Below are 22,878 nucleotides of genomic sequence, written 5' to 3' on the forward strand. Positions count from 1 at the left end.
CATATGTATGGGCCCAAACTTTTTGCTGGACTCTCTGGCTATGTAACTGATAACCACAGTTATCAAGATATTTTCTCTTTCACTGACTTATTAATTAATTTCAGTGCTAAGATAGTTACCTGGAATACAGAAAAGACTCTGGTAAAAACCATTATTAACAATAGTTATTAAGACTGTCAGCTACCTAGTAAGTCATGGTAGCAATCCAATCTATGGATTAGTCTTTTTTTTTTTAAACCATTTAAAACTAGATATTGACAGTTTTTTAAATGTAGTAAGCTTTAAGGTTCACTATGAAATACTTGTAATTCCTGGTTCTAGGTGAGTATTCCCAAATGCTGACGCTGGGTTGGGAGTGTTGGTAAGGTATATTTTTGCTACACTCATTCTGATTCACTGATTTTCTCTTTATCTTGTAGAAGTACCATAGCACTTCATAACTAAAATTTACTTATAATTTTAAATACAGAAAGACAAGTGTTTTTTTTTCTTCAGAAAAATGTTCCGTAGCTGCTTTAGCTGGTAGCAGCAGCAAGTGAACACAGGCAGAATTATGGACCACAGGAGCACAAGGCCTTCCATGGGTATGCCTTCTTCATCACACCCTGGCACATGCGTATCATCTATTCTCACTGTACCTTGTCTGCTACAGAGCAAGCACTGGATAATAACTGATGGACTTACTAGCAACCTGACCCGCTGGAAAGTATAGAAATTAAAAAATTATGCTTAAAATTCAGTTGTAAATTTATGAACACTCAATAGGTAACATCCTATATTTAGAAATTTAGTTTTAGAATACCTTAAAGAAATCTGAGCTATTTATACCCTTGTCTTGTAAAGGATTCTCTGGAGATAAAATATATAATCATTTAGGTGTTAGGAAAGGGCAACTTAATTGTGTGTATGTGTATTACAACTGCATTTCATCAAAAATTTATGTGATAAATCAATAAGATGAATTATAATGTGGCACCTTAAAAATAAGAACTAAAAATAACAAAGCAGTCATATTGGGCATGCTCTTCCACTGAGTTCCAGTTCCAATCCCGTATTATTTCTTACCAAAACAACTGTTTAGCTGTACTTTGTCTCAGATGCCATAAATATATTTATAAATCAAAAACTCCATCTGTAAAATGCACGACACTGAGCAAGGTACATTCAGAGATGAGGGGATAAAATAAGAGCAGGTGTTGCAGACTGACATAGAAAGTGACAGTATATTTTCATAGCTGCAGAATTTTTATTTACATGCAAGCTTAAAAAAAAGCCAACTGAGAATTGTTAATTTCATTCATTTAGCTAGCATGATGGTACATGGCTGTGATCTTGGGTCACGAGGATGAGGCAGGGGAATTGTGAACTGAGGAGAGTTCTGGCTATAGTCTGACCTGTCTCAAAATAAATAAATATCAAAGTAAAATATATATTTTTTGAACTATGCAAACTCTACCCTGAAAAGCAAACTTGACGGTTTTTATACCCCTCCTAGACACAAACAAAGTGCACTCTGTAACCAAGCTGTTCTCACAGCTTGTAAGATGGTAAGAAAGGAGTGTCTCACCTCGGAGCTGTTGACAACCAGTGCTTGCAGGAGCAGCTTAGTAGCATCAAGATGAAGACCGTAATGAATCAAAAGGTTGGCCAGGTTGACAAGAGGAATGTCCTGGTACTGAAGCGGAGCTAAATTCAAAGCCCTCTGAAGGCAAGCGATAGCGAAAGTGCTGTTTCCCACAGCTCTCCAGTACAATCCTGCTTCATTCAGAATGAGCCAGATCGGAGCATTTGGCTGAGAATGTCAAAGTACAGTACTCGTTCTAAATGGAATCTTTAACAAATACATTAAAAACTTTAATTACACTTAGTAAGTATTTAAGCTTTAGATATTGTAAACAAATGACTTACCTTGTTAATAGCATGAAATAAAAAGGACCCAATTTCTTCTTCTGGGACAGTATAGTTTTTAATACGGGAAAGCAAAATCTGAAAATATCAAAAGAAAGACTGACTCAATTGAAAATAACAGGGAAGGCATTTGGAAGAATCTCTATGATAGCAATCTTTAAATGAGTGCCTCAAAATTTTATTTATAAATAAATAAATTTATTTATATATTATTTATTATTTTATTTATGAATAAATAAAATGAATTTATTTATTCATTGTGCATGACTGTGTATATGTTTTGTGTGTGTTCCTGTACATATATGTGTATGTGGAGGTGAGAGGTTGATGCAGAGCGTCTTCCTCTCCTCTGTCACTTTCAGTCTTACTGAACTTGGAACTCACTGATTTGCTAGACTAGCTGACCAGTAAATGCCAGTTCTGCTGCATTCACCCATCCCTAGAAAATGGGAGATTATAAACTCAGTGTTTTATGGAGGTCCAGGAGTCTGAACTTAGGTCCCCATGCTTGTGCGGCAAACACTAAACCCACTGTGGCGTCTCCCCAAGAACATTACTCATGTATAACCATATATGCAGGAGTTTATTAACATACAACAAGTAATCATCAGCTCACATATATGCTCTAGTGTCCGCCAATTATGAAAGTTAAAAGATTTACATACATTCTCTATTTCTGTCTGTTTGTCTCTCTTTCTAGTAAGTGTACAGAATCTAAGGAGCAATTCTGCAGAATCAACAACAGGCACTACTGGGTATACTAAAACTCTGCACTCGTCCCAAGCTGGAAAGGACCAGAGCTCAATCCAGCAACTTTATCTTCTGCAGTGTTTGTGTACTTGTGAGCCACTCTAAAGAAACGTTGTGCCTTAAAGCATGTTTTGTGTTCTAAGAACCAACAACAGTACCTGGTAAACGATCACTTCTCTGCTCTAGTGAATGTGCACTCAGTTTAAAACGACGGCACCAAATTAGTTGCCACGGTCTGTTTTTCCACAGAAAGATACTGCTTTGATTTGTAGTTTTAGAGTAGTTACATTTGTTAAAATATGATAATATACATATTATCTCTGGAGAATACATCTATGTTAACAAAGTACTCTTAGTCATACACAACTAATAAGATCTAAAGGAAATAGTATTAACAGAATTTATTCATAATTTTGCTGGATGGCTATCAAATTAATAGATTCCCAAGGACCTCACGTAGGTCCGAGGCAAATGACAACGTTAGAGAGCAGGAGAACTTTCAAGCTTTTAATTCCCGAGGCAACTGAGAGGGCACAAAGCTAAGCTGAACTAGTCAGGACGGCCTCCATTGGACAGAGTTCTATGTCTCGTGTCTTCAGAGCTCTCTGGTTAGAGGCACTGACAGTGCTCAGCCGGACTCCATACACTGCTGCCCCAGGGAGCATTTCTTGCTGCTCTGTGGTTAAGAAGCATGGCTGACATCTCAGTCATCTCATAAATTCTGAATGCTACTTTAGTTTCTCAGACTGAAAACTAAGCACCTTCCTTCAAGTTTCTGTTCCATCTAAGAGGCTTCCAAAGTCACCCAGAGTGGACGGCAAGAAACAGCAGCCTAAGTGAGCCTTACTTTGCGGGCATGGTCATCGGGTATTTTGGCTTTCAGATCCATGCGGACCTCTAATTCTTTGACTAAGTAGGACAGAGTGTGGCTTTTTCTGGAATCAGTTATGGAACAGTCAGGGGTTTTGGCCTCTTCTTCTGAAGAATAATCAGCACTGGTCAGTTCGTGGATCCTGGCGTAAGAAAAAGGAAAAAGATTCATATTTTCAAAGTTTGGGTGAGTTCAAGACAAACACTTAACCTTTCAAGTCCAAGGCTGGTGCTCTCAAAGAACCGCCAGGAGACAATCATGCAGAATCAGGTGCTTTGCCAAATCCACCAGCACTTGCCTGAGTCCTTTGTTTTCTGGAGGCAGAAAGTATGTTGGCAATTCTCCACCAAGGGGGACTCTGGGATAGCTGTCTCTACAATCTGCTCTTTTAGGCCAAAGAATATGTTGTTTATCCTATGAAAGAAACAAATCTTGTCATAGATTACTTTAGACTCACCATTTCTACATGGTAAATGAACTGTCAAAAGAATCAGGCATTCTAGGGGCTGGAACAATGTTTCAGAGGACCCATGTTTCATTCCCAGCATCCACATGGCTGCTCACAACTATTTCTAACTCCAGTTCCAGGGAATCTGAAGCCCTCTTTTGATCTACATAGGCCACTTCACACATGTAATGCACATATATGCAAGCAGACAAAACATTCATATACATAAAAATAAGAAAAAAAATCTAAAAATATTAAAAAATAATTTAGATATATGTGGTGGCTTGACTAAGAATGACTCCATAGAGTCATATATTTGAATGATTAGTCACCAGGTAGTGACATTTGAAAGGACTAGAAGAATTAGGATTAACGGCCTCGTTGAAGGATGTATATCATAGGGGGGTGATTTTGAGGCTTTAAAAGCCCATGCCAGCCCAGTGTCTTTCTCTCTGCTTGAGGATTAGGATGCTAACTCTTAACTATTTCTCCAGCACCATTCCTGCCTGCTGCCGTGCTCCCTCCTAAGATGATAATGGACTAAATCTCTGAAATTGTGAGCAAGCCCCCACTTAAACGTCTTCTTTTATAAGAGTTGCTTTGGGAGCTGGAGAGATGGCTCAGTGGTTAAGAGCATTGCCTGCTCCTCCAAAGGTTCTGTGTTCAATTCCCAACAACCACATGGTGGCTCACAACCATCTGTAATGATGTCTGGTGCCCTCTTCTGGCCTGCAGACATACACACAGACAGAATATTGTATACATAATAAATAAATAAATGAAAAAAAAAAAGAGTTGCTTTGGTCATGGTGTCTCTTCACAGCAGTAGCAGAGTAACTAAGACAGTATACAAGAATGGCTGAACAAAGAAGTAATATTTTCAAATAAATGTGGGCACTCTGGATGATTTTACAATAGTCCTTCTACCAGATTTGTAGTCTGACTTATTCTATTTGTTTCTCCACAGACTGACTGTATGCAAGGCAGGCGTATGTATGTCAGCTAAGGCACTGAAACACAGGACAGACTGGCAGCATTACTAGAGAGAAGAGCAAGACTCAGCCTCATATGAACAGAAAGCCTTGCTGTTCCAGTTGCTGATGGATCCCATAAAATTTTCAAATGAAACCAATAATGTGCTTGGCACCATAAGAGGAAGGAAATATGTCACTAGGAAAGTCACTGGTCACTTACGGTCACCCGAGCCTGAAGTTTAGCCTATCTATCTCCGGACTCTGTATAATAATGGTACATGCTTTAGAGGTGCAGCTTGTAACTTGCACCTGAAAGCATATATAATCTCCTAATATTGCAAAACAAACAAACCCCAACCAAAAATCTTTGTTCAAATGTCAAAACTTGATAATCCTGTTTCAGCTTTCCAACAATTCCTTTAGAAATTTGTAAAATGTTTATTTTTCTACATATAAATGACTATAGTAAAGGCCTACTAATCCAAATTTTAAGGATTCTGTATTATATAATGATTAAACCTAATGACTGAATTAATTGTTAGAATAAAAAGTAGCCAATTAAATCTGAAATTTGAGTGGTGAATAAAACATACACATTTTTGTCCTCATGTTCTGGATAACATACAATTTCTTCATGGTAGCCTAGAAATATATTTACCAATGCATTTACTGTACGCATCTTGCACTAGCATAAAGCTTCAAGAGGGCAAGAAGGTATCTACTATGTCCTAGTATCAGCCTAGCATCCAGTACTGACTGAATAAGTAAAGAAGACACAGGCTAGAAATTATACCCAGCATATAAAACTGGAATCAGGGTTTTTATCTGCCCCAGTGGATGATGAGGAACTCAGCAAAGATCTTCCTGACTCAATTCCCTAACAGAATGCCTTCCATTTAATAGTAAGTTTACTCAGTGTGTGCTACATGAGGCTGGACAGTGTCGGGGCCACACTAACCACTGCAGTAGACAGCCACATCTTAATACTATGCCCACATTCCCAAAAAATTGACTATGGATATTTTCTTTCTTTCTTTTTTTTTTTTTTAAAGAGGGGGAAGTGGTGCAGGAGAATCGTCTGTATTCTGTCAATCATGTTTTAAATAAATGCTGATTGGCCAGGCAGGAAGTATAGGCGGGGTCAACCAGACAGGAAGTAGAGGCAGGACAATGAGAACAGGAGAATGCTAGGAAGGAGGAAGCCCATTCCTCCAGAGTCCAGCCCAGATCACCGAAGAAACAAGATGTGACCTGCCCCACTAAAAAAGGTACCGAGCCATGTGGCTAACATAGATAAGAAGAATGGGCTATATAAGTTATAAGAGTAAATAAAAAGCCTGAGCTAATGGGTCAATCAGTTTATGACCTAATGTAGACTCTCTGTGTGATTTTCTCTGGGACTAAAGGGCTGGGGGACCGGGTGGGACAAAAACCCCAACGAGCCCAGCCCTCATATTACAACGTCTGCTGGAAAAAATACCTTTATCATTCTCTACACACTTACCCTGTATGCATCAGAGTCACGGCCCCATACCCAGAGGACAGAATGGGCTACAGGGGAAGACTTGGTAGACTCACTGACATCACTCTGATTTGTAGGGACATCAAAGTTCACGGACATCATACTGGAGGTTGATGAGTCATCACCAAACTAGAAAATAAAAAGTTTAAATCAATTCTGAGTGGAAGTGGAATTATGAGGGAGGTTTTACTTAAACCAAAAACCTAGTGAACATTCATCAGCAGTCCAACAGAAATTCAGAAAGCAGGTCAGCAATAAGCAATAGGATCATTTACTCCTTAGAACTATGTCCCGACAGTATTCTCATGGATGTGCACTGCAGTTAGCAACTTTCATGCAACTTTGCCATAGAAGGTGAGAAAAAGCATGAATTGTCTTCCTGTCCTTTCACTTCCTTTTTTTTTTATGGTTTTCCTAGTTTAGATTCAACGGTTAACTAATTAGGCAATTTACTTCTCTCCCATGCCAAAACTAAAATGGTTATTATTCTATAAAACTAGTTCTACAGTTAGAATCAAGGAAGGTGAAGGAAGTATTCTTAGGAGTTGGAGAGACAAGTCAGAGATTAAGAGCACTTACTGCTCTTGCAGAGGACCTGGTTAGGTTCTCAGCACACACATGGTGGCTCACAACCCTTTGTTAACCCCAACTTCAGGGAATCTTAAACCCTCTTCTGATCTCTGCAGGCACCAGGCACACATATGATGCACATTATCTACATGCAGGCAAGCACTCATACACATAAAAACTACTAATACAATTTTTAAAAGTATTCTTAGGGCTTTTACGTAGCTGTCATTTAGAGATTATAAACTGTTGCCAATTCTATACAATCTGTAGAGCTACAGAGGGGAAACTAAAACTGAAGGACCACACACATACAGTTCTGCTCCAAACAAAGATAAATTATTTGCTACACTTGTAAGACATCCTGGTTCTACTGGTGTCATATAGAGAATGATGAAAAGACCATCAGATGGAAGTCATAGGGAAGACATGAGAGAAAGGAGCAAGCATGCTAACTTTGTACTTCCAGGTCTCATGAATAGAAACACAATCTTCTGCTATACAGAAGTGATATACCTGAAAGGACACTGCTCTAGGGCAGTACTGAATCTACCAGGATATCCAAAGGTCATACTGGATTTTAGTCATATTTCTAAACCTTCTTTCCTCTGTAGAATGCTTGGGCTGACAACAGTGAGATACACTCTAGGATGGTATGAGTCTTTACTCACTGACAAACATGGAGGAGTGCTAGTGACTGGTCTGTGGAAATCAGAGGAGCATTTGCTCCACAATGCTGCTGCCCCTCCTGAAAGGCCCATATATCTTAGTTTCTTACTACTTGTGGCAGTTTGAATGTAACTGGTCCCCGTGAGCTCACTATTAGGAGGTGTGGCCTGGTTGGAGGATGTGCGTCATTATGGAGGTGGGCTTTTGGGTCTCATTCATATATGCTCAAGTGATGCCCAGTGTCTCAGTTCACTTCCTGTTGTCTGTGGATCAAGATATAGAACTCTTAGCTCCTTCTCCAACACCATGTCTGCCTGAATCTTGTCATGTCCCACCATGATGATAATGGACTGAATCTCTGAACTGTAAACCACCCAATGAAATCTTTTCCTTTATAAGCATTACTGTGGTCATGGTGTCTCTCCACAGCAATAGAAAGCCTAACTAAGACACTATTCCTATTAATGTTATCTGGGGTTTTTCAAATTAAAGGGATCAAATTTGCTTATGATTTGTCCCCTAGAAATGTTTTCCTGACTCTTATTTTAACAGTTTGTCTCTGGAAATTTCTTTAGGATAGTGCACAATGAGTCTTACGAAGGACAGGATAAATGCTGGTTTTGTTTTTATAGCTTTTCTATGATTATTAATCTGGTTGTGCTGCACCCTTTATTATTCTCCCAGCAAGAGTTCATTGTATTTACATACTCTCTCTTGCAAAACAGACAGGCTAGAATGTTTACACATGTGTGGATGAGTTGTGTGTGTTGTGTATATATGCATACAGAGATGGTTAGAGAAAGCATACTCCTAGCAACGGTACTTAATAAGTATTTTTTTTAGTGGCAATATAACTTCATTGGTATTTCTGGATGGGCAATACAATGGAATTTTAGGAAAGAGATGGTTTTCTCTTCCACATTTTATGTACTCATAACTTAGAACTGTGATTCTCACTCAGGAGGCAGACACAAGTGGATCTCTGTGAGTACAAAGCCAGCCTGGTCTACAGAGTGAGTTCCAGGACAGGCTCCAAAAGCTACAGAGAGAAACTTTGTCTCAAACACCCTCCCCCTCATAAAACAAAATAAAACAAAAAACCCAAGCAAACAAACAAAAAAACAACAACAGTGATTCTCAACCTGTGGGTCGCGCCCCCCCACAAGGTTGTACATCAGCTATTTACATTATGATTCATGACAGCAAAATTAGTTACAAAGTTATAATGAAATAATTTTATAGTTGGGGTCACTTTAACATGAAAAAGTATATTAAAAGGTCACAGTATTATGAAGGTTGAAAATCACTGGCTCAGGGGATAAATTAAAACTGAGTCAAACAGTAGTAATGGTCAAGTCTAACTCCCATAACAAAGAGGAAAAGAATCAAATGCACATGAATGGAGACACAGTGCTAGTACTATAAAAAATGGAATGTTATCCATGCAACTGATAATTCACAACAAAATCTGCCTTCATACACTTAATAGACAATAAAAATCTTAAAAGCATTAAAAGGTAGCCACACATTTTAGCAAGTGAATTTACAAGAAGTCAAAGGAATAAAACATGATATATTTATACATAAGTGAGTCAGTAAGAACTAGAAGAGACGAAGAAAAGGACCTGAACATAGTCCACATTCTCAAAGATATCTCCTCGATGGTAGCGCACAGGTTGGTCCCACTGGCAATGCAAACTATGCTGCTGGTTGACCAGACGGCATATCTGATGATTTCCTGGGGCAAGAAGAAGTTACACAAATGATGAGCAAGGTTGCACAGTGACAGCTTTTTCTTAGTAAGTCTCGGAGTTTTACTATTGTGGCCCTTTCTTAGCCTTAAGAGTATTCAGGCTACCTACACAGAGAAACACTCATTAATAGGTAATTAAATGAAATAATTAAAGAAGTCCCAGCTCAGGGTTGGAGGGATGGCTAAGCAGTTATGAGTGCATACAGCTTTTCTAGATGACCGGAGTGGTCCTCACCACTCATACCAAGTGGATTTCAATGTAGTAATATGGGGCGGCGGGGCTGCGTCCCCAACACCCCAGCCGCCTGCTCGGCTAGCTTTTGCCCCGAAATAACAACACACAAACTGTATTCATTTAATCACTGCTTGGCCATTCTGCTCTAGCCCTTACTGGCTAATTCTGATATCCCGATCAACCCATCTCTAATAATCTGTGAGCACCGGTCTTACCGGGAAGATTCTAGGTCGGAGCTTCATCGCGTGTGTCTGCCCGGGAGCGGGGCATGGCGTCTCTGCTGAGGCGTCTGCTCCCGAGAGGAGAGCTGTCGAGTCTGACCTCACTTCCTCTTCCTCCCAGCGTTTTGTTCTGTTTACTCCTCCCACCTATCTCCTAACCAATGAGAGCCAAGCAGTTTCTTTTTATTTAACCAATGACCTTCCTCCATCATTTCAACCACTGGCTCTCCAGCTCCAGGTAGATCCGACACCTTGGCTGATGAGAACACCTGTATTCATGTGCTGCTCATACTGCCCCGCACATACACATAATTATAAACAAATCTTTAAATCATGGTTTCTCTCTATAGAAAACAAGGAGAGATTAACCCCATTAGTTAATTATCATAGCAATTACATTCTGTCCACGTTGATTACATGGTTTGAAGAGACCATCTATCTGTACAGAGAGAATTTGCTGCATATAGTTCCTAATTTTGTTTCAAATGCCTATCTGAGAGCTCAGGTTTCATTTAGTACAGATTGATCACTAAATAATCCTAAAACCTGAATATATTCTTTATTCTCAAAATGGCAAAGAGAAGCCGTGAGAGGGACTGTAAAATGGATGACAAATGGTCACAGCTAAGGTCCAATGCTTGAGTCCTTCGAGATGAACATACTTGTAAGAGAGGAGGGAATAATTGAAGGCAGTCTATGCCTTTGTTCTCTGCTGCTGAGTTGTCAGATATGTTCCCTTGGGATTTAATCACAAACAAAATATTCTAGATATAATCAAATCATCGATCTCTTTCCAACCTAAGTTCTAGACTAGTGGCTCTGTTTTGGGGGAGACAGACTTCAAGAGAGGCTAACAAAGTGATGCATTGCCTTCTCCTAAAGAGAGACAGACGGACCACACATGTGTGATTGTATGGACAACTGTGGAAACAGATAGACAACACACATGTGATTCTACGGACAACTGTAGAAACAGACAGACCACACATGTGTGATCCTATAGACAACTATGGAAATGACTTTGGAACTCCCTTGCAGCTTACCTACTGACCTAGGCTACGATTTCCCACTAATTCTAGTCTAAACTCCTATTTCTAAAATAGTGTTTGTTTTTACGGAAGCAAGGGAAAACCAACATTTCCTTTGGTAGAGTACACACACGTTGTTTCTAGCATTTCTCTGTGTTGGCTTAGAGCAGTGGTTCTCAACCCATGGGTCATGACCCTTTGAGCAACCTTTTCATAGGAATTGCATATCAGATATTTATATTGTGATTCATAACAGTTACAAAATTAGTTATGAAGTAGCAACGAAAATAATTTTATGGTTGGGGTCACCACAACATGAACTGTGTTAAAGGGTCACAGCATTAGGAAGGTTGAGAACCATTACCTTTGCTGCCTGCAGTACAGTGTTTGTTATGAGGGCAGGAGCTCAGCTCCATCTCATACATCCTGAGTCAGAAATTGGGCTGTACCAAGATCTCTAGGAGAATGATATGTACATTAAAGATGGCTCAGTTGTTAAGAGTACTTGCTGCTCTTGCAGTGGACACAGGAGTGGTTCCTAGCACCCACACTAGGAATCTCACAACTGCCTAGCACTGGGAGATCCCATGCCTATTTCTGCAGGTACCTACGAGCAGCTAGGTGAGCGCATGCGCGTGCACACACACACACTAAGATTAAAATAAACAAGCAAAAATATTTAAGAAAGTCAGGCTGGGAGATAGCTCAATGCTGGCTGCTAAGCCTCATAACCTGAGTTTGATACGTGGATCCCACATGATGGGAGGAGAAAACTTCCCCTCCTCTGGTTTATCCTCTGACTTCCACTCATACATTGTGGCCCACTCTTGTACACACACACACACACACACACACACACACACACACGCACACAATTTTTAAAAAGATCCAGAAAAAAAATCATAAATATAACTTCTTACTGTTTTAAGGCTAACCAAAAAGTCTGGCAGTCAAACATGCTGGAAGTAGACTTCCTAGCTGCATGTACTCAGGACCCTACTCACCTAACTGTGCCTCTTTTGCCATCTGAGTCTCATGGATGATGTTGCGCAAGATCTGCTCCTCCTGAATCAGCTTGTGTTTCTCTAGGATCTCCTGTTGCCGCAGGTAGTGGTCATGCTGCTTCTGGTACTCTTTCAATTCATTCAGTGTTCTCTGGAGGGACCTAAATATTTTTTAATATCAGAAAAAGCCAGACCTTGAAAAATCATAAATTTTAAAAACTTGCTTAAATATATAAACTTTATGGTTACCAGCAATAATTGTTATTAATAAAAACTATACCACAAGTTGAAGAATAATGATTCTATATAAATGCTATTTTAAACTTGATACTTGAGAAACATTAAAATTTAAATTATTATTTGGGAAAAAACATAAATGCAAAGGCCTTCTGAAAACCAAATGATGTGCTGAGCTTTTCAGATGTCATAAGAAACAGAATCATCTGCCTTGTTTGCCCATGACTTCTAACTGAGGTAGAGCAGAGGGCAGCCGCAGCGAGCCCCAACTGAACTGGACTACCTGTAAGATGTGTTCTCCCCTTATGCTCCCTGTCTCCACAGTAAAATCGCAATGCCACCCATACCACCCAGCTGCCTGAGCTGAAAGCACTATCTCCTCAAATATTTACACCTCATTATGGTGAACAGGCAAGAGATAGCTCTTGACAATAGATTCATGCATTGAAATTTCATATAGTACAGCACATCTTTCTGTCTCTATAAATCAGCTAAAATGAATTTAGGGTTGAGTCTATGTCAGAGAACTTGCCTAGCATGTACAAGTCCTACGTTTACTCCTTTGCATCATAGACAGAGGATTCACAAATATATAAGTTAATTAAAAGCTGTACATGTGCTGGCTAGTTTTATGTTAACTTGACACAAGCTAGAGTTATCTAAGAAACGGAACTACAACTGAGAAAATGCTTCCTTGGGCTTCAGGCAAGCCTGTGGGCATTTTCTTTTTTAATGACTGATCATATGAGGGCCCACCCCATAGGGGACAGTGCCACTCATGGACTGATGGTCCTAGGTGCTATGAGAAACCAGGCTGAGCAAGCATCCGCTATAGTCCTGCTTCTAGGTTCCTGCCCTGACTTCACTCAATCATGGACTGTAAGCTCGAAAATGGAATGAACTCTTTCCTTCCTAAGTTCGTTTTGGTCATGAAGTTTTATCATAGCAATGTAAATTCCACTGACAGTCAAAATCACTTCAGAATCCTTTTCTCATGTTCATATTTATTGGCCATAGTGTCCTGGTCTCATATTTTAGTTCCTTAAAATAGAGAAATATTGTTTAGAAATATTCATCGTCATCTGACTCCAGTGAGTCAGCTGCCTGATTACATTTAAATACTGGAACTTTATTATAGACTGCATTATAACATGGGAATTTAGACTATAAAGACTATGAGGGAGTGAGTTCGGGTACTAAGAATTACACTGGAAGATCTTCAGCCAGGACATATGCATATTCTGATTCAGTGGAATAGAAGTCTGTTACAAGGAAGCAAGCTACCATTTTGTCTCACCACATAATGCCTTAAACAAACTAGGAAATGAGCAAATACACACATTTAATGGGTCCTAAATTCCACTTTAATTCTTTAATAACCAAAATAGACCCAAAACATGAAGGCTAATTTTGAGGAATAAAAAACTTCTCTTCTGAATCATATCAAGTTTCTTAGCGGGCCTTATTATCTATGAAAGCAAACATATTTGCCAGGAATCCTGATAGGATCATGTAGAAAAGAGTTCCATTGCTGTTCAACCTAACATATACCCAGTTAAAATGTGGGTCAAAAGCAATGTCTGACCCTAGGAGCTGAAAGCTTAAAGAAAGAGCAAATACTGTATGCACATGTGATTTTACTGACACACTATATTCTGTCAAAATAAAACTATGATCAGCAGAATTCCTGCATACCCAGAACCTCCCTAAGAGCACCACGTGTCATGATAGCAACAAGAGGTCAAGATGCTGGGGCTAGTGCCTCACACTTGTGATCCTAGTACTTGGGAGGCTAAGATGGGAGGCCTGCTGAGAGCTCATAGCTAGTCTGAGCTACATAGTGAGTTCTAGGTTAGTCTGAGTGGGGTAGTTTGAACAAGAATGTGTCTCATATTTGAAGCTTGGTCTGAAGTTTGTGGAGACATTTTGGGAAGGACTAGGAGGTATGGTCTTGTTGGTGGAGGTATGTCACTGGGTGTGGGTTTTGAGGTTTCAAAAGGCTCAGTCTCTCTTTTTCTGCCTGCTACTTGTGGATGAGATGTAAGCTCTCAGCTACTGCTCCAGAACCATGACTGCCTGTCTGTTGCCATGTTCTGTCATGATGGTTCTGAACTAACCCTCTGAAACTGTAAGCAAGGCCAACTAAACTCTCTTCTTTCATAAGTTGCTGTGGCCATGCTGTCTCTGTGCAGCAATAGAAAAGTAACTAAGACTCTGGGCTATAGAATGAAACTGTGCCCCAAAACAAACAACTTATAAAGATCCAAACTGGGAGCTTTTCATTACAAATGTTCTCTATTCCTGGCACTGATGATGCTGGAGAGTCAGCTGACCTGTCACTGAACAGTGCTAAGTCACTTGGATTTAGTGAACAGGATGGCCCTGCAGTATGAAGAGGTTTTCTCCTCAATTGATCTGAACACGTTAAGGTGATGCCGCTTAAGATGGTTTTAACCCAAGGGTCTGTGGTGCTGGTGCTTCAGTACATTTGCTTCTAGTTACCTATGCTGAGCCTCTAGCTTCTGCTCCAGCTTTTGCTGACAGAGGACAGCATGCTTCCTCTTTATCGCTTGCTCAAACCCAGGTTTGGCCTGCAGAGCATGGTCATAACAGAGTACTGAGTGGTTATATTCCCCGAGCATCTGCGGAGACAAAACAAACACACACATACATAACACAGTGGAAGAAATGTTAACCATGCTGGTTGCATCCGTCTAAAGCCACATGATTCACTTTTTCTGCAGTGAAAACTGCTTTCATGAATCCCACAACAGCAAGGCATACCATAGCTGGAGAGACCTGCTATTTTTAAGAGGTTTATCCTGCAGTTTAGAATTTCAGTTCAATTATATTTCTGTTCAAAGCTAAGAACATTATGACACAGTATTGAGGTGTTTTCCCCCTCCCACCAATTATTTTATTTCCATTGTTCAGACAAAAATAGAAATGAAAAAGCAGTCTTCTGAGAGAAAACAAGATGAAATAAATAAACAAAGTGCACTCCCCTCTAGCAACTGTTCTAGTTCAGCAAAGAGAAAAGTAGTATTTACTGCGTATATATTCCCCAGTGTATAGTAGCTGGTGAAGAAGTCACTGTCATCCAGAGCTGCATGGACCACGACAGCAGCATCAGCAGAGAAATGTGCTCTATGCAGAACATTGGCCAGATTGACCAGAGCAATGTCTTTATTGTGCCTACAAGAGAAGAGTGCAGCTGGAGGTCAGGGCACCATTGTCCATGACTGTGTATCTACTCATGTTCCACATCTCAGTTTTAATTACTGACGATCCTTCCTCAACTTCATAGCTACACATGTTGCCACAAAACTAAGATCTTATGGGCATTTTATGATTGAAAAATTTATTTGTGGCCGGGCGGTGGTGGCTCACGCCTTTAATCCCAGCACTCGGGAGGCAGAGGCAGGCGGATCTCTGTGAGTTCGAGACCAGCCTGGTCTACAAGAGCTAGTTCCAGGACAGGCTCCAAAACCACAGAGAAACCCTGTCTCAAAAAACCAAAAAAAAAAAAAAAAATTCATTTGTGGCTTATATTGGCTTTAAGAGATGCCCATTTTCGGGGCTGGGGAAATGGCTCAGGGCTCGGACCTTCAGTGCTCACATTTTTTTAAGCATAGGAGGATTCCAGGAGCCTGCTGACCAATCAGCTAATCTGGCAAAAATACTAAACTTCAGGTTCAGTGAGAGACTGTATCCTAAAAATAAGGTGGAGAGAGACAGAGGAAGACACCTGATGTTGCTTTCTGGTCTCTATACATGCAGTGTGTGGGTACAGGCACCCACGTGCATATGTCTACACGTATAATAAAAAAAGCAGTTCAACTCATGCTAATTCCTCCATTGTATGTCCTGGCACTAATTTCTCATGTGAGCTACAGCCTACTTACCTTATAAACTTAATGAAAAGTATATTACATAGTTTTCACTTTGAACTTACTGACATCTGTGATTTTTCTCTTTTTGAGATGAGACTAATTTCTTTAAGAGATGGTGAAGTGTGTAATTACAACAATGCTTCTATTGTTCCCTATGTGTTACCCTTTAACAGTCTTCAGTGATGTGGCTAGTCAGGAGTCCTGGAGAGGAGGAATCTCACCTGGAAGAGAAGTGCAGTGCTCGCATGGCACATTCCACTACCTGATATGGTTCATTTTTTATTCTCCAGTAAAATGAAGCCAGGTTATACAGCACCCATGAGGAAGAGTTCTAGGAGGAAGCAAAACAACAGTCACATACAAGAGAAGACAGTTTATTTGACTGAGGATGTTCAAAATGAGCACAACTCAAACACTGGCTCTTCTGGAACTCAAGATAAAGAAAGGCGAGCTACACTGATAAGAACACAGGGTCCAGCACAGAACACCAACCCATCCAAAGACTCTCGTGGAGTCACGGTGGGAGCTGAGGCAGGACTGTTAAGACTTTGAGGCTGTTAGGGACTACACAATGAGTTTCAGGGCAGACCACAAGCAAGTAAACACACAAATGAGCAAGCAACAAAGTCCTGTCACTGTCAGTGAGGGAGCATCCCTCCCAATTTTCCCGATTCCTCAAGTTCTGAGAATGCAAACTTGTCTTTGGAAAGACAAGGTAAAGAGGCTAACTTCTATAAAAATTGGAAATGCATTAGAAAATAAAACTGTTTTCTTACTTTTATTTAAAAATTTCTCTCAATATATAGAACCATGTATCTGAATAAATAATACAGCAATATATTATTATAATGTTGTAATAATATATCTTAATAATCAATACTGCTAGACACAGAACTGTATTTTCTTCTTGAGAATGAGGTCTCATGTAGTTCTAGCTGGCCTCTAAGCTGCTATGCAGTACACGGATGACCATGAACTTCTGATGCTCCTGTCTGTCTCCAGAGTACTGAATGACAAACATATACCTGCCACATCTGGTTTATGTAATGTTGAAGCTGGAAGTCAGGGCCCTACGAAGGCTGGGCAAGCAGTGTACCAATGAGCTATACACCCCAGCCTGGTGCTCCTTAGGACAGCGAAGAAAAGAGCAACAAGTGTCTTTGGAATCCCCGCACATTCTTGGCTCACTTTACATAATTTCCTACTTCCTTTTTGTTATTTCTTCCTTTACTTTTTGGAGCTGGGGTCACTCTGTGTTGCCCATGCTGGTCTTGGGCTGGTGGGATTGAGAGAGTCTCTCAGCTCAGCCTCGGGAGGAAGTTCTTGTGAACAAATGACAAAGACATGAGTGTAACTGGGGAAGAGAGTGGTGGTAATGTGTGCTGTGTACAAATGCACCTAACTGAGAGAATCTAGTTTATAAGCCCCATTGCTTCTTCTACTGCTTTTTTTTACTTTCTTGTATTAGTTTAAATATTTTCAATATCTCTTTCTGGTAAGGGAAATGACTCTACCTAAGGCCCTCTCCTGTACAATGCTGTATTTTTGTACCAGTGTAATCATAACTCTGGATCCTCCTCCAGAGGAAGAAGCAAAGCAAGTATCCCGAGAGGAACACACCACCTCCTGGCTCAGTCAGTCACTGGGTGACTCACCTTCTGCAGGCCTTCATGAATGAGGTGACCTATGTCGTCGATACTCCTTCCTAAGCGTTTAGATAAATATGTGAAGATTGGATCTTCTTTAGGTAAAAGAGGGGCAGATAGATTAATTCTTTCTTGCACACCCTAAAGGAGGAGGCAATTCAAAAAACACAGTAATAGTAGAGAATGTAAGATATAAGGAACGCAGTACCCTGTAGCATTTATTTGAAAGATATAAGACTTGTAGGTGGCCCAGCAATGGTGCACATGTCTTTAACCCCAGCACTCAGGAGATCTCTATGAGTTCAAGACCAGCCTGGTCTAACAGAGTGAGTTCCAGGACAGGTTTCAAAGCTACACATAGAAAACTTGTCTTGAAAAACCAAAAAACCCCAAACCAAACCAAAAACCCCAAGTAAACAAACAAAAACTTGTTATAAACATAGGACCCCGCCCCAAAAAAGAGTATGGCCCCCCTCCCCAAACTCTAAAGTTCTCCACTTACTCGTAAGTGCTGAAAAGCATGTATACTATATGGAAGTTCAAGAATTTTAGTGCAATCGGGTTGTTCCGGATCTGGAGGGACAGGAGATTCTGTGTCTATGAAATCCTCAGGGCTAAAATCAAGAAGCAATGAATGAATGGAATGAAAGAGGTAAAACATTGCTTTGAGGAACTCTAATTTGCTCACATTCTCCCTGCACCTCGACCTTGTAAACAACAGTACTCAGCCAACACTTGCACCTTTCCACACAGCTGCAATAAAAAGTCACATATTTGGGGCTTCAAGTCAAAAGAGACACAGCAAAAATCAGAAAATAGTAGTGGCTAAGATGGTGGTCTTTCGAGACTAGTAAATAATGACTAAATGTTTTCTAGAAATGTCAGACCAAGCGAGAGAGCCACTGATAGCCTTTCACGTTCTTATAGATACTGATCTTTAAGGGCGATTTTTGCAGTGTGGTAGATGAAACTGTTTTAACCTGCACTCATATGATAAATTCAGAGTATTTCCACATGTTTGCTGGGCACTTGTCTTTTACTTTTTGCCGTAAATAGCTCTGCTTTATATTGTGGAGAAATAAATCCTAACTGGCTTGCTAGATTTTGCACTTTGAACTTCCAATCAACTCATCAGTGATGAATCTTAACTTTCAGGAACTTCTTACTGATTCAGGCCTTAGAAAGAGAACCGTTTTACCTGATGTCCTTGCTCTCCAGAGTTATATATGTGCCATCGTACAGATCCAGGTCTCCCAAGGGCACTTTAGCCTTGATGCAGTCAGGGTCTTCTTTATTGTGTCTCTGTTCTAGTCCTGTGTCTCTGTCCTCATTCTCCTCTATGTGAATTTTTTGAGCAACTAATTGCTTCTAGTAAGAAAATAAAAACACAAGGGGACCAGTGAGATGGTTCAGTAGGTAAAGGTACTTGCCACCAGGCTGAGGATCTGACCATTTCCAGATTTCACATGACAGGACAGAAGAACTTCCAGCAAGTTGCTTTCTAACTGTCATGCATTTTTGCATGTACCTATGTGTGCTTCAGCACATGTGTGCACACGCACACATAGACACACACACACAGACATAATTGACCATGCATGCATACTTCCACACACAAATAAATGTAAGTTAAAAGAAAAAATGGCTTAAAAATTTCAGCTAGATGCCACTGAAATGAAAGGAGAATGTAATGAGCACTGAACTAGTTAGAGGAAGACGAAGATTCTGAAATGTCCTAAATTACCCTAGTTAACACACACCAGTCTCTCTAAAAGGTATCCATATGCATGATTCATTTGTTCTGTTACTCTCTTAAAATATTATTTTGCTAATGTATGTATTGACCCAAAATAAAAAACTCAATTGTTTTCATAAATGGTCTTATGTTGATGTGCTGCTGTACATACTGCTAAACTTAGCACTGTGTTTTCAGATTTGCCTTTATCAGTTGTTATAGCTTCACATTTTCTACACGAATGTATATACAAATATATCTTTTTTTTTGGTCAATGCTTAGGTTGCTTCTCTAAACTTTTTCTTTACTTTAAAAACAACAAAACGTTAGGGGCTGGAGACATGGCTCAGTAGTTAAGAGCACCTGAGTTCAGTTTCCAGCATTCACACCAAGTGACTCACAACACTCTATAAGTCCAACTGAAAGGGATCTGACGTCCTCCTCTGGTTCCCATGGACACCCACACTCATCTGAATATACCTGACCCACATACACAATTTTTTTTTAATTAAAACTTTAAAACTAAAATAATGGTTAACTGGACCAAAAACTTATATCTAGGCAGGTCACAGGTCCTAGAAGAAAATTCAATACCAGTATTCAGCTTAAACTATACTGTAAATACTCACTACTATACCCATAGATTAGCATCTCACAACCTTTATCAGAGAAGCTTCCTTCTGCTGTGCATGGTGAGTAATGCAGAGAGCTCCAGCTAATGAAAGTGCAGGGAACAAGAGACTGTGGAGTGCTTAGCCCTATTTGGGATATCGATACCAAACTCTCCCTCCAAGGCTCTCGTCGCAGGAGATGGCAGAGGACAGTGTCACACAGACACGACAGCTGCTGCATCATAAACTCAGAGCACTGTGAAGCATTCACAAGGCCAAGGGAAAACTCCAGCAAGTACTGGGGAAGGACTCACAAACCCCACCTCTAGCAGGGAAGCTATTGGCAACTGATGGCTACTAGGGAGTCAGTTTACTTTCCCCTAAGAGACTCGTGCATGTTCAGTGGAAGCGTTCTGGTGGGAGGACAACTAAGTGTGCGGGTCAGAGGACAGCATGTGGGAGTCAGTTCTCTCCTGCCATCATGTTGGTTCTGGAGACTGAACTTGGTCCCTAGGCTGAGCAGTATCTTTACCCACTGACCCATCCTACCAGTCCTGCATCTGATTTACACTGTCAAATTTGTTCTTCCTGGTGATTATAAAAATGCTACCAGCAGACCACAACACAGTCCATATCCTTAAACTTATTTTTATTGATGTGTTCTGATGGGTATGACATATAGGTTTTAACTATCATGGGAGATCACATTACTATCATTGTCTATATCATACTCCTTTGTGTCCTCCTGCACCTCACAAGATAATTTTACACCACTGCTCCTTGGACTCCGGCCTACACAACATGATGTTGAAAATCTTGTGGCTCTCTAGTAGGCAAGCTAACAGTAGGTACTGAGAATGTTACTATAAAGGCAGTGGCTTCTCTGACAGCCTGGTGCCTACCTTATGGATCAGGGACTTGGTAAGTAGCTCAGAAAGTCAGGCCCCAAATAATTAGCCATGAAGTTTTTATGATTCAGTCAGGAGAGATTACATGTAATCCTAACACTTGGGAGGCAAAGGCAAGATGATTAGAAATTCAAAGACAGCTTCAGTTACACAGCAAGTTTCAGTCTAGCCAGGGCGTCATGAAACCCTGCTTCAAAAAGCAAAAGGGGCTGGAAATATGCCCCAGTGAAGAAAAGTATAAAGTGACCTGGGTTCAGTCTCAAGCACCCCAATCAGGGTCTCACAAGGCCTGGCACTTTAGCTCCTGAAAATCTGACCCTCTCCTGTATCTGGGGGCACCTGCACGCAAGTGTACACCTTCCCATAAAGACACACATGCACGCATGCACACACACAACACATATACACAATTAAAACATAAAAATAAGTATTTTAAGAAAGAGATTTTCTTATTAAAAAGAGCATGTTCTATATGTTACGATCTGTTCCCAATGCGCTCCTCCCACCCCACTTTTCCTAAGCTTAGCCATGTGATTTTCTTTGGTCAATGGAATGATGAGTAGACATGTGATTGCTTTTAAGAACTTTTTTACTTAAAAAATTTGAATTTTATTTATTATTATGTGTATATAAGTGCCTCCCCTGGCATGTATGTGGAGATCAAATCCAGTATCAATTCAGGCCCATGTGGCAAGCACTTCGACCTACTGGGCCATCTTGCCAAGTGGAAACTTTAAACAGGTTCATTCATATTGCTTGGCTATTCTTCTGTGGGCTTCCATCTTTCTGAGAATAGCATTGAGATTTTTTTTTTAAAGATTCATTTGTTTTTATTTTGTGTGTGTGTGTGTGTGTGTACCACATTCATGCATGCTGCCCAGAGAGGGGAGAAAAGGGCACTGGACCTCCTGGAATTGGAAGTTATGAGCCACCATGTGAATGCCAGGAATTGAACCTTGGTCCTCTGGAAGAGCAGCAATACTCTTACTGCTGAGCCATCTCTTCAGTAACCAACCTACCCCATTTTAATTTTTTTATCAGTATATATTTTTATTTCTAAAACAAAATAACTTAGAAGCATTAAATTATCATGTTGTTGCCATATATTTAAAATAATAATCTCTTAATATCAAATACCTGCTCAACTTACTAGACCTGGATGGAGGTGGGGGTTCCTTGGACTTCCCACAGGACAGGGAACCCTGATTGCTTTTCGGGCTGTGGGGGCTTAATTGGGGGAGGGGGAGGGAAATGGGAGGCGGTGGTGGGGAAGAGACAGAAATCTTTAATAAATAAATAAATTTAAAAAAAAAAGCAAATACCTGACCAACTGTGCCTTTCTTCCCTCCTTTTGAAATCCAATTTTAAATCCTTGCTTGCATTAGAATCCCACTGGTCAGGTTGGCCCAGCTTCCAGTGCAGTTAGGCCTGGGCTGCTCTCAGCCTTGGTCAGTGGGCAGCACTCAGTGGAGACATGTCCAAGGTGCTGAGAATAAGAGACTCAGCGCTCAGTCCTAAGTGAAACATCACTATCAATGCTCACCACACCAAAAATCAAGGACATGGCAGAAGAGCAGGCAGGAGGAATGGAAGAGCCAGAGGATGGGGAGGAGAGCTGTGACCCCTGCACACTGAGGCACCAGAATCCCAGCATGGAGAGAATCCTCCTACTTTATACTGAGGAGCTATGGCAGTGGTTGTTGCTGGGGAGGGAGAGTCACTCTTTACTGAGGATATGGTCCACAGTGGGTTTCCCTCCTTCAGTGGATAGTCTCACATCCATGAGCACACTGATAACCTACCTGGACTTAGTAGGTTATCAAAATGAACAAACAAACGTGAATTTGGAAGGGAGAAATTTGGTGGGAATATGAGAGGGTAGAATGGGAACTGTTGGG

The 22,878-nt window shown here is 40.5% G+C and overlaps 1 protein-coding gene across 7 annotated transcripts in view; it reads right to left on the minus strand.

Annotated features, from left to right (window-relative positions):
- Ttc17 (tetratricopeptide repeat domain 17) overlaps window positions 1-22,878 on the minus strand; it is a 113,243-nt gene that overhangs the window by 65,641 nt on the left and 24,724 nt on the right. For 4 of the 7 annotated variants that reach the window (XM_075961503.1, XM_075961507.1, XM_075961508.1 and 1 more), the window contains 13 exons: window positions 18,925-19,094; window positions 18,229-18,340; window positions 17,736-17,867; window positions 16,302-16,411; window positions 15,238-15,382; window positions 14,690-14,829; window positions 11,951-12,111; window positions 9,335-9,447; window positions 6,456-6,602; window positions 3,828-3,943; window positions 3,506-3,671; window positions 1,909-1,986; window positions 1,568-1,792 (listed from right to left, as the gene is read on the minus strand). In XM_075961503.1, coding sequence (XP_075817618.1) covers window positions 1,568-1,792; window positions 1,909-1,986; window positions 3,506-3,671; window positions 3,828-3,943; window positions 6,456-6,602; window positions 9,335-9,447; window positions 11,951-12,111; window positions 14,690-14,829; window positions 15,238-15,382; window positions 16,302-16,411; window positions 17,736-17,867; window positions 18,229-18,340; window positions 18,925-19,094 — 1,815 coding nt within the window. Of the gene's footprint in view, window positions 1-1,567; window positions 1,793-1,908; window positions 1,987-3,505; window positions 3,677-3,827; window positions 3,944-6,455; window positions 6,603-9,334; window positions 9,448-11,950; window positions 12,112-14,689; window positions 14,830-15,237; window positions 15,383-16,301; window positions 16,412-17,735; window positions 17,868-18,228; window positions 18,341-18,924; window positions 19,095-22,878 lie in introns of all 7 variants that reach the window. The other 3 variants (XM_075961504.1, XM_075961506.1, XM_075961502.1) reach the window with 1 other exon arrangement.

Source organism: Microtus pennsylvanicus, chromosome 2 (assembly GCF_037038515.1).
Source record: "Microtus pennsylvanicus isolate mMicPen1 chromosome 2, mMicPen1.hap1, whole genome shotgun sequence".
NCBI lineage: Eukaryota > Metazoa > Chordata > Mammalia > Rodentia > Cricetidae > Microtus > Microtus pennsylvanicus.